Consider the following 20621-nt stretch of genomic DNA (forward strand, 5'->3'; position numbering starts at 1 on the left):
TTGGTGGTGGTATTCAGCCATTCTGGTGGGTTTTGTAGCGGGGTCTCATTTTGTGTGTCTTTGCGTTCCCCTGGTGGCTACTAACGCTGAACATTTTTTCAATTTTCAGATCAGCTATGGCTGATCTTCTAGCCATAGCTCTCCTTTATTATTTTTTTTCTTATTATTGAGTTGTGAAAGTTCTCTATGTATTCTGGTACAAATGTATAATCAGATATATGTTTTACAAATATGTTCTAGCACCTTGTGGCTTGTCTTTTCATTTTCTTATCAGTTTCTTTCAAAGAGCAGTGTCTTATCTAAAAATTCAAGATCACAAAGATTTTCTGCTACATTTTCTTCTAGAAATTTTATAGTTCAAACTTAAACATATAACTCAGGATCTAGTACTTCATATATATTATAATGAATATAAGTAAATATATCCACTATATATTAGAATGTAAGTAAATATATCCATTATGTATAAGACTTCCCTGTAGCTCAAATGGTAAAGAATCTGCCTGTGAGGCAGGAGACCAGGGTTCAATCCCTGGGTTGGGAAGTTCCTCTGGAGAAGGGAATGGCAATCCACTCCAGTATTCTTGCCTGGAGAATTGCATGGATAGAGAAGCCTGGCGGGCTACAGTCTGTGGGGTCGCGAAGAGTCGGACACGACTGAGTGACTAACACTAACACGTATCCACTATAAAATGCAGACTGTTGTGTGTATTAGAAAAGAAGTAGTATGTGGCTCAGATGCGTCCAATTCTCCAGGCAAGAACACTGAAGTGGGTTGCCATTTCCTCCTCCAGGGGCCTGACCTAAGGATTGAACCTGGGTCTCTCATCTCCTGCATTGGTAGGTGGATTCTCTACCACTAAGCACCGCCTACATAAATAGTGCCTATGCCCAGAAATGGGCAGGCTGTTAAGGTGAAGGCCATGGAAATGCAGTTGGTGGTCGGGCTGTTTGGTTTCTGTTCTCCAGTCCGGTCCACCGCAGGCTTCACTGTCTACAGCGGCACGCTGCTGCCACTTGGTGTTGAGAGTGGGGCTTTGGTCTCTAGCCGGTCCTCTGCCACCCTGCCCCACCCTGAGCTGTCAGTAGCCTTTGAGGGCCTGCTCCTCAGCAGGAGGTCCCTGTGTGCGCTGCTGTTCTGCCCCCAGCAATAGACTGGCCTTGTTTGTTGTTCAGTGTCAGGCTCCTCGTTGAGGGTGAGAGACAGGTTCCGTGGTCCCGTGGTCTTGGGCACACCCTGCAGGTCTGGGCCGAGGGCACGGGGCAGCCTTAGCACATCTACCTGTGCCGCCCGGTGGCCTGTCTCTCCTCCTGCCCTACCTCCAGGCCTTTCCTGGAAGCACTTGGTGGAGGCCAGTGGGAAAGAGTTTGCAAGAGCACGTAACATCCATTGCTGTCCTAAATGCACATGCCACCCCATACTTTACCTTAAAGAACGTGTTAGCGTTTTAGCTGATTTCTTCTTACCTTCTTATATACATGACAGCATTTCATGTCTATGGTGCTCTGCCAAAACTGCAAACCATGTGTCCTGTCTCCCCTGGGACAGGCATGCCACACTTCAGAATTTAATTTCTTGGTCACCTTGTTACCTCAGATCTCTGATGAGCTTCAGAACAGTTATGGCCGTATAGATTACCCCAGCTTTTCTTGTTATTAGAACAGGAACAACTTTCTTTGGTGGCTTCCTGAATCCTAAACTGATATTTAATTTGTGTAAATCTGTATGAATTTGGGGGTTGAAACTGGCTATATTTACTAATGAAGTCCATCAGTGACACAAATAAGACTGTTTGGATTTATCGAAAAAATCTAGTCAGGGGAATAGATGACTATTACAGATTTGAATCATCTTCAGCTCACCGTAATAAGTGAATTGAGCAGTTGTACAGTTCTGATGCCTCCACGGAAACATTTTCAGGAAGTGCAAGGGCTAGAGCTAAGAGAAGTCTTTTAATGTGAGACTCTTGGCAGTGAAAAAATAGGAAATGGTTTTTAAAAAAAAGGATATGAATATGTCAAAATGAACTTTCTTCTTTTTTAATTCTTTCTTTTATTTGACTTTTTTGTTTTTAATTTTCATTTCTCTCACTTCACTTTTTCTCTAGTTTCACTGATGCCACCTGATATAAGGATATATTAATGTTTTTAACGTCATTTTAAACATTTTAAGGTAATGTTAGTCACTATTTAATCATGCCCTAGGCTACTAAGAAATATTACACAGTGGCATAGGAGTTGATATTGTAATGACTAAAAAACTATGCCTCACTGACTGAAAGAAATAACCAAAGAAATGGAAGAATAAGTGGGAATTGTATAAATTGTAAGTGCTTGTGTTCCTTGCCCCATGGATAAAGGATAAATTTAGGAATAAATTAAGTGGTACTTTCAGCAATTAGTTTCATTACCTGGTGGCTTAGATGGTAAAGACGCTGCCTGCAATGCGAGCACCCGGGTTTGATCCCTGGGTTGCGAAGATCTCCTGGAGTAGGAAATGACAACCCACTTTAGTATTCTTGCCTGGAGAATCCCATGAACAGAGAAGCCTCGTGGGCTACAGTCCATGGGGTCGCAAAGAGTCAGACAGGACTGAGTGACCTTCACTTTCATTTCACTATAAAGCTTTCTTTCTTATAGGAAAATTTCTTGACAGGCATACCAAAAAAAAGCATATCAATAATTTTCTCAATTGCAGCGAAGAAATTAAAGTTCAGCCGAATCAGTTCAGAGAATCCGCTGAAGCAAATGGAAGGGTTTATGAGGAACAGAGAAAGTTAGAAGAAAGTTTTACCATCCACTTAGGTAAGTGTGTTAATTTTTTACAGTCACCACTTTGTAACTGGTGAAACTTTTTTAATGTTTTTAAGAGAAAAGTCCTTAGCGTATAAGTAAAATATGTCCCGGTTCTTTTTAAAATGAAAGTCTTCCTTGATGGCTCAGACAGTAAAGAATCCACTTTCAATGCAGAAGATCTGGGTTTGATCTCTGGGTTGGGAGGATCCCCTGGAGAAGGAAATGGCAACCCATTCCAGTGTTCTTGCCTGGGAAATCCATGGACAGAGAAGCCTGGTAGGCTATAGTCCATGGGGTCGAAGAGTCAAGACACAACTGAGTGACTTCCACTTCACATTTAAAATGAAAAATTAGGTTCTGCTCCAAGAAGGCCTATGTTTATTGGCTATAAGTTTTCTATTTTAGCTCATCTATTTTTTTTTCAAATGCAAAGGTGAAATATTAATAGTTATTAAAATAGAACACAGGCTTCCTCGGTGGCTCAGTGGTAAAGGACCCATCTGCCAATGCAGGAGATACAAGTTCAATCCCTAGGTCAGGAAGATCCCCTGGAGGAGGAAATGGCAACCCGCTCCAGTATTATTGCCTGGAGAATCACCATGGATGCAGAGGAGCCCCGTGGGCTACAGTCCATAGGGTTGCAAAGCATTGGGCACGACTAAGCGAGTGAACAGCAGCAAAATAGAAAATTGAAAAGCCCATCTTAAAGTATTCGTAGCACAGATTTACTAGGATTCCTGCCACAGAGATTTGCGTCCTGCTCTGCTGGCTTTCTGCAGCTGTCTAAGTATCTTTCTGGGCCTGCTGCCTTCCCCCAGGGGCCCAGCTGAAGACCATGCATAACCTGAGGTTGCTGAGAGCAGACATGCTGGACTTCTGCAAGCACAAGAGGAACCACCGAAGCGGCGTGAAGCTCCACCGACTGCAGACGGCGTTGTCGCTTTACTCCACGTCCCTTTGTGGCCTGGTGTTGCTGGTCGATAATCGAATTAATTCCTACAGTGGTATTAAAAGAGGTAAGTTAACATTGTGCGTAGTTACGCCCTCAAAGTTCTCCATTTAATGCCATTTGAAAGAGAAAGCAGTGAGAGGAAAAGAACTGAAAAAAGCTTGAGCCACCCCAGTATTCAGGTGGTCCAAACAGCACACAGACCCAGACATAGGTGTGTAGGATTTGTTTCATACTTTAGCACCCATGGGGCGCTTTAGGATATTTCATTTTTCTTAAAATCCTATCATAGATAATACTTTAAAGGATCCTTTTTCATGGTATCACAAAAAGAATAATCAAGACATAAATACATTTTTCAGTTTAGAAGCAGATCCTGACTGAATTTTAGTTCATCCATGTGTCATGTTTTTTCTCTATATTTTTAAATAGTCTATTTCTTAAAAATGCTAGGTTGAATTCTGCCTTCCCTCCTAGTACAATTCATTTTTTCTGATGATTTTTTAAGAGTTTGACATAGAAAGTGCATTGAAATGTAGAACTACTTTTAAGATGCTCGAATATTTTATTTTCTATCGTAAGTGTAAGAACCTATTTTTTTTTTTTTTAGCACTTTTGGGAACTAGATTATGATCAAAGTGTCTACTATTTAAAGAAGGTTTGGACTTTTATTAAAATTTCCTTGCCTGTTAATTATGTATTCTTTTGAGCCATCGAGAGAGTGAGTTTCTGATCAGAACCAAATTGTTGTCCCTTAACTTACTAAGGCATAATCATAGACGGGACAAGTATGAGCTGCCATCCTTGGGAATACTCTGTTCCATTTCTGATGGATCTCTCTGTAAGTAAACACTAAAGATCTGATACTTCACCTTTGCAAGTTTGTTAACTATGTTGGGTCCCCTAGATTTCGCCACGGTTTGCCAAGAATGCACTGACTTTCATTTCCCCCGGATTGAAGAGCAGCTGGAGGTTGTCCAGCAGGTTGTACTTTATGCAAGAACCCAGCGCAGGAGCAAGTTGAAAGAATCTCATGGTCAGTGAAACTCAGATTTTAAAAAATTTCACTTTGAGGATGTTCTGTCTCTAAGCACTCTCTTAGCATCCTGGCCACCTGAAATAGAGAAAGTTGTGGGAAGGAAGAAATTAAGAACAAATTTCAGAGTCTTTAGAAGCTTGAATTCTGTTCTTAGTTTTCTTTTTGCCTGATTTTGTTCAAGATCCTTAGAAAAACTGTTTTAAAATTTTGATTCTGTAGTTGTGCTTGAAGTAGGCACTCAGTGGAAAGTTGGGATCCTTTGCTTCAAGTTCTGTATCTCTGCAATGGATATAATTAGAACTGTAAAGGACATTGAAATCATAGGGTAAACAGCCCGAAATATACACTTCTTATATGTTCCATCTTTGATCCACTTAGGTAGCATGAAGTCAGTTACAAGAACTGGTTTTGGTTGTTCTTTTTAAAAATTACTGTGTTTAGAACTATATCCTGCTTTTTCTATATTTATCCACAATCTAAACATCCTTATAGGAAATTTACTGGAAGATGGTTTAAAAGCTATGGGAAAAGTTCATGGTGTCTCTCTTCAGTAATTTTTAATTACGTGTAAGAAGACCTTTGGGAAGACAGGGGAGACATAGAAGAAGATACTCTAGCTCAAGTTACAGAGTGATTCTGCTGTCTGTAATTGAAAAATGAAAGTTTAGAAAGGAATCTCTCCAAAAAGTAAATTGGTGCCATAAGTTTGTTTAGTTAGGAGCTAAATATATAAGGGTGATATTCATTCAAGAATATACATGAGGTCTGTTTTTCTTATTTTTCTGATATTTCATAGTATATCACAAGCTTAAAATTACAATACATGCTCTTATACGACTCGAGTACATACCCAGTGTTTTATTATTTCTTACAGAAACTTGATGTCTTGCCCAAGAAATAAAATAAGGCACGTTTTTAATAGTTGGTCAGACCTTTAAATCTGCTTCCGGTGCTTTGGTTGTCTGCCTTGTTTGTTTTGCAGCTGCAGTGTTTCAGAGAAACCCTTAGAGTTTTCTGGTGCTTTGGGTTCACCGGTTTTGTTTTTTATAGTAAACAGAGACACTGCTATACCTTTGCTTGGTGACTTTATTCTCTCTCCCATGTATGTTGAAGAATTCCTCCTGTTCTCCTGATGATAGAAGGCAGTTCTCTAGAATCGACTTGATCAGCATTCATAATAGTGTCTATGTTCATTCAGTAGACTTAAAAAAACATTTTTTTAATTGTAATCGTTGCTGAAATAGGTAAAGATAGCCTTGTATGTGCTAAATCGCTTCAGTCGTGTCTGACTCTTTGTGACCCCCTGGACTATAGCCTGTCAGGCTCCTCTGTGGGGTTCTCCAGGCAGGCATACTGGAGTGGGTTGCCATGCTGTCTTTCAGGGGATCTTCCCAATCCAGAGATCGAAACCGTGTCTTCTATGTCTCCTGCATTGGGAGGGGTTCTTTACCACTAGTATCACCTCAAGATTCACAATTCAGACTGTACAAAAGAGCGTACAGTGAGAGACTCTGTGGCTCTGTCCATCAGCCATCCAGTTTCCTGCTCCTGGGGCAGCCAGTGCCGTGTCTCGTGTACCTTCCAGACATGCGTTTATGAATGTGTGTGTGAGCACATGTCTGTGTGTATTTACAGATTTTCCTGCTTCATGCAAATGGCAGCTTTCTCTGCACACTCTTTTGTCTTCTGCTTTTTTTTCCACTGAATAGTTTATCTTGGGCATCCTTCCACATCTGTACAGACAGAGCATCCTTAGAGCCTGTTACTGCTGGATAGGGTCCACTGCAGGATATCCCCTTAATGATCACGTCCCTGTTAATGGGCATTTCATCTGTTCCAGAGTTTTTTCTTCTAAGTAATAATGCATGAATAATCTTACACATATATCATCTTGCATGAGTGAGCGTATCTCTGAAATAGAGTCCTAAAAACACATTCCTGAGCTAAAGGGCACAGGCAGTTGTACTTCTGATAATGTTAGCAGTTACTCTGCACCGCAACCCCACCAGTTTGTATTTCCACTATAGGTAACGGTGGCTTTGCTCTGGCAATGCATGTCACTCACAACAGACCCCGGCTGAGTCTCGAAAATCAGCCTGGAAGCGCACCCCAACAAGGACCTTCGGGCAAATTCCAGTCCGTCCTCTTATTCTTCTGCCAACCCCTGCCCCCATCTCATTCAAAGTGGCACGGATGTGATCGGAGACATCCAGCTATTGTTCTCTGTAGTGACTAAAAGCATGAAGACGGAGATCACAACAGTTAGGAGAAGGCAGAGGGTGCTGAGTATATTTATGAGAGGTTAGAAAGTGTGTGGGGACGGAAAGTTTTTAAACCACATACGGTTAGGGCACCGTGTGTACATCATGGTAGTATTTTGTTCTTGTTCGGGCAGCTATTTTGTGGTTTAAGTGAGTCAGTGAAACAAGTAGGTTTATAAAAGACTCCTTTCTTAGAGAAGCCCGCATGTTGTTATAGAAGAGTTTTGCCAAAATGCTTTCCCCGTCTCTTCCTTTTCTGAGGCGTGCCCACGTTTGTTATGCACGTTTACATCCTGATACGGAAGTCTGTCTATCCTAAGACACTCCGTTATTTTTCTCACTGTGTTTTTATATCAGCATCTTTATGTTTCTGTGGTTCATGATAAGCCAAAAGCAGTTTCATTTTTGTACATATTTTATACCCATTTTTGAAAATAACCATCTTCTTAGTGTTACAGGGTATTAACCTTTGAAACACAGAAGGCGGGCGGGCTATAGACTGTTCTTTTTTTGTTTCTTAGGAAGGATTTTGTCAGTTTCAGATTGCACGTGAACAAAATTAGAGGCTCCTCATTTACTGTGTTTTTGTTTTCTGTGCTGTGAGCAGCCATTTATTCAGAGCCCGTCAATTTCAGGGGTCTGTATGAGAATCACATTATTGCATTAAATGTGGATTCTGGCAACACAGAGCCTTCTATGTCTCTCCCTCCCTCAGTGTGTTTATAAAATATATGCGTTTACAAGGTACAGTGTTATAACCAATGACTCAGAGTAGTCAGTGGGTAAAACACTAGGTTACTTTTATTCAGAACTTTTAAACTATAATACTCCCTGGTAGTTTCAGTTTACTCATTTCAAGTTCTGACTGTTTTCAAGTGATTTTCTCATATTGAAAGCCATTGCGATATAGTCTTAGATTTAATTTGTATAGATACATAGTTTCTTAAAGACAGGTATCTAATAATATTCACGCTGCATTTTTCAGTTCTCTTAGGATTCTTATAAAATTCCGATGTGTCTTCTATTAAAAATATATGTATACAAGTAAAATAATGTGTTCAGCCATAATAATGAATAATCAAATGTGCTATATTTTATTTTACCAACATTTATCCTTCAAAGTAATATCATGCCTTCTAAAAAGAAAGAAAAACTATTGAATATCTGGTGGGGGCGGGGGGAGAAGACTCCATTTGAAATGGAATCTCAAGTATCTATTTGGAAGAAATTGTATATAGTGTCAGATAAGAAGTGACAGATTTCAAGGATGGGCTGAATATCAAATGATTCCCAGTGCTACTAACCATTAGCCTGTCATCCTGAACAAGTTATATCCTCAACAGTGACTCAGATTCTAAAAATAAAGATGGCCACCCCACAACTGCCTAATGAAGTTATTTTATGTGTAGTTAACTTAGTGCCCTGAACGGCCCAAATGAAAAACAGAGCCTTGGCAAGTCTCTTGTGGTCAAGATCACAGAATTTGGAACCTGAGTGTGTGGGTTCCAGACCTGGTTCTGCCACTTACCTGTGCCTCCTTCCTTAAGTGAGTTAACCCATCTAAGCCTCTATTCTCACATATAAGATGAAAAGGGTAGAGTGTTCTGGTTAGAGGAGTTTTGTAAGAATTAAGAGACCATCCGTATAAAGCATGTCACAGACCACCTGATACCTAGAGATCCTTAGTAGATTTTTGCTGTGGTTGTGGTTGTTTGGGGGACATCACAAGTGTGTTCTCATACGTTAACTATATTCTCTCATGTTGCATTATCTTATAAATAGATTCTGGAAGCCGAAATGGAGGAAGTGACGATAAGACTAAAACTGCAGATAGAAACTATTTAAATATTTTACCTGGTGAGTATTATTTCACTTGCGGTTTTCTTATACTCACGTGCATTGAAATCACAGATTTGAAACACAGGTTCTTTTGGTGTACATTATACAGTTTGTCAAATGTATCACCCTAGAACTTTGTATCTCTGTAGATACCCTGTTATAGTGTCCAGCAACTAAATCCTTATTCTTATACCAGCCCTGAGTTTTCCCAGATGCGTACAAGAAAAATTCCTCAAGCCGTTGCGTAAGTTTTTATTATTATTTGCTGCGTCACACATTGTTCCTTAGTTTCTTAAATGAGCCAATAAATCACTTTTTTTTCTGACATATAAACAACAGTAGATAGAGATGTAAATAATTGAGCACATGGGAAGAGCACAAGTCATCTGATTTAGAATCTTTTTTATTGCTATCTCCCCATAAATGTTCCTGTCCTCCCTTTCTTTAAATCTCCTGTATGACTCTTGGGAATATTGCTTATCATCTGGAAGTTGGGCCCCTGATGTTCTTCCAGGTTCCATGCCCTCTGATGGCCTGCAGCAGTGTCTGTGTGACAGGGCACAACAGGAAGGCCCGTGTGGAGACGCTGTGTCAAGTCTCTTCAACCACGTCGCAGGTGCTGAAGCAGCCAAGGTTGTCTGGCTCCATTTCCTTCCCCAGATTTTCGACGCCAAGGCCACATTCCACGTAATCCTGGTGCTCACTCCTCTCCCGGCCAGCTAGCTTGTGGTCGTCGGCTTCCGAGTGCACGCCCACCTCAGAGAGCCCACTCCGGTGGATAATGCTAAGTGGCGGGGATTGTGTCACCACGAGGTGGTTCTCCACTTTGTGGAGCAGGAAACTGTCCTCCTCTCCATCTAAAAATACCTTCATTGAGACAGGATTTATCTTATCTCTCTTCGTAGGTGCATAATTTAAATCATCTATATTTTGTGGCTTTCTTAAAATGTGTCACCCTTATCTGTTCTGGAGGTACCAATGTCTGACTTTTTTAAACTTAACTCTTTACTGCTGTGTGCATTTTCCCTCTTGGTCCTTCTTGGGAAAAGCCTGGAGGTGAGTATCTGGCTATTAGTAGTAAATCAGGAGACTGTGCTATAAGTCAGCATCAGAGAAGGCAGAGTTAAGGGTTCAGTGAGCTATGCTGGTAGCTTCTGAGTTTCCATTTGGAAAAAGCTTGCCAGCCTACCCAGGAAGGAGACAGGAGATTAGAAGGGTCCAGATCACAAAATGCTTCTAGATTTCAAGTTACAGAGAAAGAGTTTGATTTATGTCTCTTTTAACCAGTGAGTTTGCTTCGTCATTATCTAATTACTTGTAGCTTGTATCATCTTAAGAATTAAACATCAGCTTCTCTAATTCTTAAAACATCTTTGTAAGGAAAGCAGTCAGGAGTTATTTTTCCCATCTAATTCATAAAGTACAGAGGATCTGTAAATTGAATTGATTTGCCCAAGATCACTCAACCAGTCAGTGCTAGATGCCAGATCTTCTTAACACCCAGTCTGGTCCCTTTTCCTACCGTCTTCTGTTATTTCAATCACCGCTGTCAGCACTGAGACCCCCACGTTCCTCACGGGTAAAACGAGGCCCAGGACAAGTCGTCTGAGGTCGGATGAAGCAGTGCCAGCTTGGGGATTAGGAACACCTGACTTGTGCAGTAAGTGAGTCATCAGCCCCTGTGCTGGCCGTGGCCCAGTTTCAACATGGTGACCCCCACCGCCTAAGCCATCAGCCAGAGTTCGAAACGGGGGGCCTCCTGGGACCTGCCTGGTTTCTGATAAGCAGTCCGCGTCTCGTGTTGCCTGCCAGGGAAATGGCAGCCGTACCACTTCTTGCCAAACAAGTTTTTTTTTTTAACGTTTCTTTTGTCTAGTTTGGCCTGTCACTGGCCTTTCTCTAATTTCTTTTACTGCTTATCTAGTTCTTATATCGTAAGTCAAAGAAAAAAAAAAGCAGACTTTTGACTAGGGCCTATCAGTGACACAGCTTATGTATACTTGTAACTGGAAATTGTTAAACACCGTGCCAACGTGTGTTAAGTACTTTAAACATACTCTGTGTTTATAAGTAAATACAAAGTAAAATCCTAAGATAAGGACCTTGAGGCCAGGATGAGCAGAATTTGTGGGGATGTGGGTTAGTGATGGAAGACTAGGTTTTACAATAGCAAGATTTTCCTCGAAGAACATCTCAGAATTTCCAGTGAGGCAGGTGTGTTTATAAAAACATATTTTTATATATTTTCTGTTTATTTACATTGACAGAGACTGCAGAATATAAAAGCCAATGGCTGGCATGGCTACCTAGGAAATGGAGTGATTGTAGAAAGCCTGGATAAAATAAGCTTTTGGTTGAAAACATTTGATTACCATTCAGCAAACCAAAGTTTACCAAGTACCTTCTGTGTACCAGGTCCTGTAGTTTCATGAGCTACAGACAGCACGGTAAACGAGAGAGGCAAAAGTCCTTACAGTCACGGCATGTAAACAGTGGTACTCTCTTTAAAATAACCTCATAAATAGATAACAAAAGAATTTCAGTGCTGAGGAGAAAATAGAACAATGTGAAAGAGAATAAGTGAGGGGTGAGGGAGTCCTACATCAATCATATGGGTCAATCAAGGAAGACTTCCGAGAGGAGGTGACTTTCGCTCTGAGACATGATTGGTGAAAAGCAGTCATCTGGACAGGAGCCGTGGGGGAAGGGCCCTCAGGAAGCAGCCCTGGATCAGGAACAAGCCCTGTGTGTGTGAAGACCTTAAGGAACGCCGTGTGGCTGGGGTGAGAAAGGGTAAGACAAGAGGATGGAGTTTGGGTTTTTTTCCTGAGTGTCATGTGAGCCTTTTGGACCATGTTAAGTGGGAGAGTGATGTAATCTGGTCTATACTTAAAGTCATTTTATCTGTACGTGTGGATATGATCTGTTGGCAAGAATGGGAACAAAGAGGTTAATTCAGAGGCTGTTGCTGAAACCTAGGTGATAAGATGGTACTGTGAACTAGGATGATAGCAATAAAAATGGAGTGCTCAGACTTGAGGTAGTTGAGAGGTTTGTTATAGATCACTTCATGGCAAATAGAAGGAGAAAAAATGGGAGCAGTGACAGGTTTTATTTTCTTGGCCTCCCAAATCACTGTGGGCAGTGACTACAGCCATGAAATAAGACACTTACTCCTTGGAAGGAAAGCTATGAAAACCTAGACAGCGAATTAAAAAGCAGAGACATCACCCTGCCGACAAAGGCCCATATAGATAAAGCTATGATTTTTCCAGTAGTCATGTACACATGTGAGAATTGGACCATGAAGAAGGCTGACACCAAAGAATTGATGCTTTCGAATTGTGGTGCTGGACTCTTGAGAGTCCCTTGGAAAGCAAGGAAATCAAACCAGTCAATCTTAATGGAAATGAACCTTGAATTTTCACTGAAAGGACTGATGCTGAAGCTCCAGTACTTTGGACACCTGATGTGAAGAGCCAACTCACTGGAAAAAGCCCCTGATGCTGGGAAAGATTGGAGGCAAAAGGATAAGGGGGTGGCAGAGGATGAAATAGCATCACGGATTCAATGGACGTGAAATTTGAGCAAATTCCAGGGGATAGTGGAAGGCAGGGAAGCCTGTTGTGCTACAGTCCGTGGGGTCTCAAAGAGTTGGATACAACTTAGCGACTGAACAACAACACTGAAAATAGTTGGTGGTGAATTGGATTGGGGAGGATGTCATGAGAAAAAGAGAGTAATGAAGGCCAACTCGTGTGTTTCTGTCTTTGCAGCTAATGGAAGGAAACTGGGCCCCTAAACTGAGATGGAGAAGAGCAGGTGCAGGGTGTGGGGAAGACAGATCTTCAAGTAGCCTGTCTTGACATATTAATTTTGAATGATTAGAGCGCTTTGAGCATTTATATCAAAACTGCGATGATGGGCACTGATTTGATTTACATACTGCTTGGTGGTCTCTTCATACCAATTTATGAACCTAAGATGAATTTGGCCATCACCTCTCTTTTCCATCACCTTCTTTCCAAGAATTAAGTAGCACTAATCCTATTTGCTTCCTGAGTTCCACACAGGTCCCTGATAAACTCCTCTGCTGGTTCAGCACACTGGCTGCCTGTCACAGTCGTCTCTGAAGCCCACTAGTGAACACGCTTTGTGTTTCTGAAAGTCACGATTGTTATCTGCTGTTCACAGGAGAATTTTACATCACACGGCACTCTAACCTCTCAGAAATACATGTCGCTTTCCACCTTTGTGTGGATGACAACGTGAAATCGGGAAACATCACTGCTCGGGACCCCGCCATCATGGGGCTCCGAAACATCCTCAAGGTTTGCTGTACCCACGACATCACGACCGTCAGTATTCCCCTCCTGCTGGTGCACGATATGTCAGAGGTAAGCAGGTGGGAAAAGTGCCGGCATTTTCTGAGAATGTGGCAACACTGTAGAATAAGCATCATCCGCTTTACATTTGTGGAGAAGGCAATGGCACCCCACTCCAGGACTCCTGCCTGGAAAATCCCGTGGATGGAGGAGCCTGGTGGGCTGTGGTCCATGGGGTCACTAAGAGTCGGACATGACTGAGCAACTTCCCTTTCACTTTTCACTTTCCTGCATTGGAGAAGGAAATGGCAGCCCACTCCAGTGTTCTTGCCTGGAGAATCCCAGGGACGGGGGAGCCTGGTGGGCTGCAGTCTGTGGGGTCGCACAGAGTCGGACACGACTGAAGCGACTTAGCAGCAGCAGCAGCAGGTTTACCTCCACATTTGTATTGGCCTAGACCACCGTTAAAATTACTTAGCACTCTCTGAGTAGGCATTGACAGGCAATAGAAAGAGATGCTTGCTCGTTGGCAGGAAGAAGCCAGCCTCCTTTCACCAGGTTCTCAAGGACACTGTTGCTATAAAGCACATACTGGCGGCTTCTACAACTAAAATGTGGCACAATCGTTCGCTCCTTTTGCGATGGACTGTATTTTATGCTTTTAAATTAAAAAAAAAACTCTCTTCCCATGACTGCTTTCTCTCATGCTTTCTTCCCTCCCCTCCATGAAAGCTAGTTAGAGGGGCTAAGTTGTGGACATAATACAGAGGTTAGATCCAACTTTAGTTAAGAGAGTCTGGAGGAGTGAAACAGCCTCCAAGCAGGTGTCAGCTGGTCCTTCCGGGAGAGCCCGTGGCCAACGGGGTGAAGGACCTGTATCAGCAGCACGGTGCTGCTGGTTTTGAGTGGCATTCTTTAAAAAGCAAAATGGCTAGCCGGCAAGGACAGATTGTGAAAGGAAGGGCGTTCACTCCTTGATTATTAAAAGTTATTTACCAGAGTAGCAGATGTGTGTAAACCCTCTTACCGTAAAGAAGTGGTGCAGAAAATTTTATGTTGTACTTTTCAGAGTGACTGAGTCCCCGCTTAGACTCATCGTATTCAGGAGGCCTCACTTTAAATGCAGTTCTCTGTATAAACACACACACAGCTCAAGTCCATGTAAGACAGGGTGGTTTAGATGATTTCCCACTGACCATCCATGTGTGTTTTTACCAGACACACACCGTTTTGATTAAGAGAGCTCTGACTCATTTAATGAGCAGTGCGTCCGTGTTCTCAGCCTCTTAGCCTCAGTCATACCCAATTCGGCAGCAGGAGTGACTGACCAACGTGTTTTGTTGTTTCCTTTCCTTCCACTGTCGCTTTATAAAGTCTCAGTCCCACCAGGAACTTGTAGCCATCCTTCTCATCACAGACCAGCCCATCTATAGCAGAGTCTTTGGGGAGAAACAAAGAAAGTTTGTGACGAGGTCCGGCCCCACGAAAGTATCCAGACATGCCTGCAGCTGGACTCCTGGTTAACCAGTTTATAAAAATGGTTCTATGTAGGTGGGAAACGACCTCGAAGGCAGCATTTCCAAAAGTCACCAGGTTCGGCCTCACTCCCAGACATCTGACACTAGCAGTGTGCCCTCTCCCACAGTGTCACAGAAGTTGCATGTTTTAAATCGGGACGGCCAGCTGCAGAACATTAAGCCTGCGTCCAGAGTCCCGTTTTAATTCACAAGAGTATATCAAGCCACACTCCTCCCATCAGTCATATTTAAACATCCATTCAGGTCACAGAGTCTATCCTGCAAACTCAGACGACACTGCCCAGGATATAGAGGCAGTGTTTGTCTTAGCTTTCACAAAAGGGTCCCACAGCATTTTGTCTCTTGTTTTCTTCCTGTGACAGACAGACTTGCCCCACTCATGCCCACGCTGCAGCACATGTGAGGTGACACTGCTGTTGGAAATGGTCCTGGCCTGGGGTTGATAAAATGAATTGCAATTTAAAAAAAAAAAAAGGAAAAAATAATCCATCAGCCGGAAGGAAGACATCCTACTCTTAGCAGTTCTACCCCCGTAGACCTTTGCGACCTGGAGACAGTGTCATCCTGGAATCAGTCTAACCTGCCGTACGGGGAGTGAACCAGCAGGCCACGAAGCCCGAGTTCCCGGCTTTTCCTCTTGTCTGTGCTGTGAACTTGTTGATTCGTTTGGGACTCGCCAGGTTTTAGTTGTCGTGGTTGTGGTAGACGCGGATGTTGTTCTTTGTTTTTAACTTTCCCTTGTTGTTTAGTTACTCAGCCATGTCCGACTCTTTTGCCACCCCCTGTACTGTAGCCCACCAGGCTTCTCTGTCCGTGGGGTTTTCCAGGCAAGAATACTGGAATGGGTTGCCATTTCTTTCTCCAGGGGATCTTCCTAACCCAGGGATCGAAAACCCACGTCTCCTGCATTGGCAGGCGGATTCTTCACCACTGAGCCATCCCGGAAGCCCTTTTAACCTTTCTTAGCATGTAATACCGGAGAAGGCAACGGCACCCCACTCCAGTACTCTTGCCTGGAAAATCCCATGGACAGAGGAGCCTGGTAGGCTGCAGTCCATGGGGTCGCTAAGAGTCGGACACAACTGAGCAACTTCACTCTCACTTTTCACTTTCATGTATTGGAGAAGGAAATGGCAACCCACTCCAGTGTTCTTGCCTGGAGAATCCCAGGGACAGGGGAGACTGGTGGGCTGCTGTCTATGGGGTCGAAAAGAGTCGGACACGACTGAAGCAACTTAGCAGCAGCAGCAGCAGCGTATAATACACCTCGGGAAAAGCACACAGAAACGGCTCGCACGTTCCCCGACTGACCACTGACATCAGCAGCGCCCAGGTGATGAAGCAGAACGTCACCAGCCAGCACCCCAGGAGCCGCCCCAGGCTCCCGTCCAGCCGCTTAACCCACATCCTCTCCACTGTTCCCTCCACGAGGGTAGCCGCTGTTTTCACTTTGAAAAGCACAGGTTAATTAGGTGTCTTTTTCCTGCAATGTCCTATCAAAAACATACGATTTATTTTGTTTCTGTTTTTAGGAAATGACTATACCATGGTGCTTAAGGAGAGCGGAACTTGTGTTTAAGTGTGTCAAAGGTAAGATACAACCTTATGTTTAATAACAAGGACCTGTATTTCTTCCTCGAAAATCTTGACAGCTGAGCAAGCCAGGTGAAAGAATGTGGGCATTCCTGTGGTCACCTGGTGCCCCAGTTGTAGGGTTTAATGAGCAAATCCTTCATAATGGATTTTTTAACCTTTTCCAATCAGAAAACAAAACCTCCAGCCCTCTTTTTTGTTTGTTTCGGGTCACACTATGCAGTTTGTAAGATCAATTCCCCGACCAAGGCTTGAACCTGGGCCGCATCAGTGAAAAGCACCCAGTCCTAACCATTAGGCCACCAGGGACGTCTCCAACCCTCTTGAAATGCAACGGTATTTGAACATTGATAGAACTTACTCTCAGCTACCTTTCATTTTCCCGAAAAGAAAATAGAACCACATATTTATGGAATTTTTAATGACTTGTTTTGGCTTCATTGTGTGGAGACAAAATAGAACTCAAGAAATGATCATTCCAGGTGTTTTGACAGCACTGTGGGGAACCGTGCTGGTGTGGAGAATTAAGGATTACAGAAGTGTGTCTGGCCCTCAGGCTTGCCTCTCCCACAGGAAAGTGGGCACCTAAAACGTGGAGACGGGTAGCCTGACTGTAAACGTCCAGTTTACTTTCAGTAAAGGACAGGTGGGCTTGAACCAGAGCTCATCATTCAGCCACATCTGTTGCTCTGTTCCAGGTTTCATGATGGAAATGGCCTCGTGGGACGGAGGGATTTCTAGGACAGTGCAGTTTCTGGTGCCACAGGTGTGTGACCTGGGTAGATCTCACCCAGTCCAGCTCTGCTATAGTATTCCTTACAGACAGGGCCAGGCACTCTGCCCTGCCCACGGTATCATCGTTGTCGTTTAGTCTTTCGGTCGTGTCCGACTATTCACGACCCCATGGACTGCAGCCCGCCAGGGTCCTCTGTCCATGGGATTCTCCAGGCAAGAATATTGGAATGGCTACCCACTGAGAAAGTTTTAACTCACTAATATTCACAGATAGGACAGTAGGGAAACAGTGGGAAGGGAAGCCCTGCCCTCAACTCATTACTACATGACAAAATGCTCACAGGTTTCTGTGTTTTAGGGGGAGAAGTGTTTGGAGTTATCAAGGCACTCCGTTTACTGTTGAAGATGTTAGCGTCTACCACTCGAGGGTTCTTTGATTTAACCCAAAGCTGAACTTGACTCCTCTTTCTGTTTTTTCCCCCACATTTATGTTATATAGAGTCCAAAGAGTTCATAAAGGAGGACGTGAGCAGGAAACGATTCTGTCTTCTGTGTAGAATTCAGCACAACGAGTGGTACTTTTATCTCTGATTACACTAGTGTTATCGAGGGCTTTTTCTGGTAATCAGGCTTACTGCTTGACAGACACAGCGTGGGTTCTCAGAGATACGCCCCTGCCCAGAGCCACGCAGTTGAATCAGTTCCCGAAGATGAGATTCTCACGTTCCACCTCATGTCCGGAACTACTTGCGTTACTTCCATATTTTAAAACACTTAAAACATTTTTAAAAAATCACTGATAGTTTAACAAATGCAAACTCTTCTCTTTTTTTTTGTTGTTACGTCTTACAGAGTATTTCTGAAGAGATGTTTTACCAACTTAGTAACATGCTTCCCCAGATCTTCCGGGTGTCATCGACACTGACCTTGACCTCCAAGCACTGAGTCCCCACAGACCAACACACTGAAGAAGATGCTGGGATCCTGTCAAGCAAAAGATGCCCAGAAAGAGAACTTGACACCCAAGGCACAAATCCGATCATGATAAATGTCTGCTAAACATTCCAAAAACCCATATGTTGTACAGACTGGTGATCAGCCCCTTACTTATACATTCATTCTTAAGCTCTGTTTACGGGGGAAAAAAAAGAGTCTTGGTTTTTTTTTCCCTACTGTTTCCCTACTGTCCTATCTGTGAATATTAGTGAGTTAAAACTTTGTCTGTTTCACACATGGGCATTTGATGTAGGAGATTATTCACTACAATTTCATGGAAATACTTGACTTTCCAAAAGTTTGAATCGTATCCGGGTATAAGGCTGAGTCAATGAGTGTCTTACTCCATGTGATCCCATGGACAGCAGAGCCTGACGGGCTAGAACGCTCCAGACAAGGATACTGGAGTTGGTTACCATGCCCTCCTCCAGGGAATCTTCCCCACCCAGGGACTGAACGTGCGTCTCTTACGTCTGCTGCATCGACAGACAGGTTCTTTACCACCCGGGCCATCTGGGAAGCCGCAGGAAACAAAAAGCACTCTTACTGGTACGCCTACACATAATCACTTACAGAAACGCATTTGGCAGAGACAGTGCTTTCTCATAACACAGAATGTGTCTTGATCTTCTACTCAAGGCAGCAACTGTCCAATAACAGCCCCGAGGAGAGCACCACTCCACGCTGGGTCCACGACTCACTAACACTTTACAAACCCTTTTCCAAAGAGCCTGGCGGTCCCCCCGAGAAGAAGGTAGGTGTTCTGCCCTTGGAGCAAGAGATTGTCTTCCAAGCACGAATGCTACCATTGCGACTGATTCTCACACAGCAAGGTAGGTAGAAAATGGGGTGTGCTGGTACGGGCTCAGGGCCTGCTGGGGTTCGTACTGTGACAGGTCGCGTTGGAGGTGGTGTAGTGTGATCAGTAAAAGGCATTGGCATTAATGCCAGGACTTCTCTGGGGGTCCAGTGGTTAAGACTTCACCTTCCAGTCCAAGGCGTACGGGTTCGCTCCCTGGTCAGAAGCAAAGCTTCCCCGTGCCTCATGGCCAAAAAAACAAAAAAGTAAAACAGAAGTAATATTAGCAGATTCAATAAAGACTGGAAAAATGGTCTGCCTCAAAAAAACAGTTAAAATGTATGCCTATTCAGTAAATTGTTTGGGATTAGCAGATGCAAGCTTCTGTGGTGGGCTGCAGTCCATACAGTCCACAAGGTCGCAGAGTCGGACAGGACTTAGCCACTAGACGGCAGCCAAAATTGGAAAGGTCGAGCAATGACGCTACCTACCGTTTTTTTCACTTTATAGTTTGTATTGGGGTGTAGCGGATTAGCAGTGTTGTGGTAGTTTCAGGTGGATTGCAGAGTGACTCAGCCATACATACACATGTATCCGTTCTCCCCCAAACTCCCCTCCCATCCAGCCTGCCACATAACATTGAGCAGAGTTCCATTCTTACAAAGACACGCCAAACTCTAAGCTGGTCACGTGTGTAGTTAAAAGTACCAAATGGTAGGGATTTTAGTGCAGCAGTAGATGAGGGAGTCTGTGGGGTTGCGTTTGGACTGAGACAGATGAGATTAAGACTGTACCCGGCGTGTTCTTGGAAGCTTCTTGGGTGGAAGTGGTTTCAGACACTCCATGAATGATGAGGAGGCAGCGGCTTGGCAGGCTGAGAAGAGGAGGAGCGCCTACTGTATGAGGTCCAGACGGGAGCAGGGGTGGAGTGAAGGGAGGTGGTGCAACACCGCCAGGAAGCTGGGAAAAGCAAACTGACTGCAAGGGCCTTCAGGGGATACTGTGCAGACCCTGGGGCCTCAGCGCAGACCATGGGGCAATGGTAAAGACCATCTCAGTGAGCTTCAGGTTCTTAATTTGTACAGTTAAGGATCCTGAGGAGAGATGATGATGTCCTCAAGGCTTTAAAAGCACACCCTGGAGATGAGGCAGGCGCTGAGCCTGAGGTCTCTGGTCCCTACTGCCCTCTCCCCCCCTGCCCCCACTTACATACTCAAAACCCAGCAAGGCTGTAAGCTCGCTGCAATGGGGAAGGGTGGCCCCAGCTGTTGCGCAGCATGGCAGTGTGACTGGAGTGGGGGAAAGGCATGAAGAGGAATTTGAAGGGAAACGCAGCTTAGGTTGCCTGGGCGCTGGCTGAGCTGATCTGGCAAAGCACGTGCCGTCTGTGTCACTGCAGTTGGATCCTGGCTGAGTCTCACGAGGAGGAAGAAAACGTTCCACAAAGGAAAGATGAATTCATGGAAAGAGGCCTGTTTCAGAGGCCCTCGGAAGAATCAGCCAAGCTGTGCTGAAGGAATGAGCAGAGCGGAGAGGGTGGCTCCTCGGGCCTGTTGTTTTTAGGTAAAGAATATCTCTTCTGTTGCTGCTGTTCTTCATTTGCTCAGTCATGTCCAACTCTTTGCGACCCCATGGACTCAGCCAGGCTTCTCTGTCCTTCATTATCTCCCAGAGTTTGTTCAAACTCACAGGCATTGAGTCAGTGATGCCATCCAACCATCTCATCCTCTGTCGTCCCCCTCTCCCGCTCT

The 20621-nt window shown here is 43.9% G+C and overlaps 1 protein-coding gene and 1 long non-coding RNA gene across 4 annotated transcripts in view; both read left to right on the forward strand.

Moving 5' to 3' along the window:
- The window catches only part of FERRY3 (FERRY endosomal RAB5 effector complex subunit 3), a 39914-nt gene extending 21533 nt beyond the window's left edge, over nt 1–18381 (forward strand). For 2 of the 3 annotated variants that reach the window (XM_086402361.1, XM_086402359.1), the window contains exons 7-14: nt 2699–2805; nt 3615–3812; nt 4653–4781; nt 8828–8902; nt 13079–13281; nt 16280–16337; nt 17039–17106; nt 17928–18381. In XM_086402361.1, the coding sequence (XP_086258487.1) occupies nt 3632–3812; nt 4653–4781; nt 8828–8902; nt 13079–13281; nt 16280–16337; nt 17039–17106; nt 17928–18020 (807 nt within the window). In that variant the 5' untranslated portion in view covers nt 2699–2805; nt 3615–3631 and the 3' untranslated portion in view covers nt 18021–18381. Of the gene's footprint in view, nt 1–2698; nt 2806–3614; nt 3813–4652; nt 4782–8827; nt 8903–9080; nt 9129–9398; nt 9790–13078; nt 13282–16279; nt 16338–17038; nt 17107–17927 lie in introns of those variants that run through there. The other variant, XM_086402360.1, reaches the window with a different exon arrangement.
- Nucleotides 18382–18486: 105 nt separating this feature from the next.
- Nucleotides 18487–20409, forward strand: LOC147372938 (uncharacterized). Its single transcript, XR_015164394.1, has 3 exons — nt 18487–18620; nt 18711–18825; nt 20270–20409. It is a non-coding gene; the product is annotated as an uncharacterized LOC147372938 (long non-coding RNA).
- The last annotated feature ends 212 nt before the right edge of the window (nt 20410–20621 follow it).

Source organism: Bos grunniens, chromosome 5 (genome assembly GCF_055505025.1).
Source record: "Bos grunniens cultivar Pamir isolate PY7600 chromosome 5, Bosgru_T2T1.0, whole genome shotgun sequence".
Classification (NCBI taxonomy): domain Eukaryota; kingdom Metazoa; phylum Chordata; class Mammalia; order Artiodactyla; family Bovidae; genus Bos; species Bos grunniens.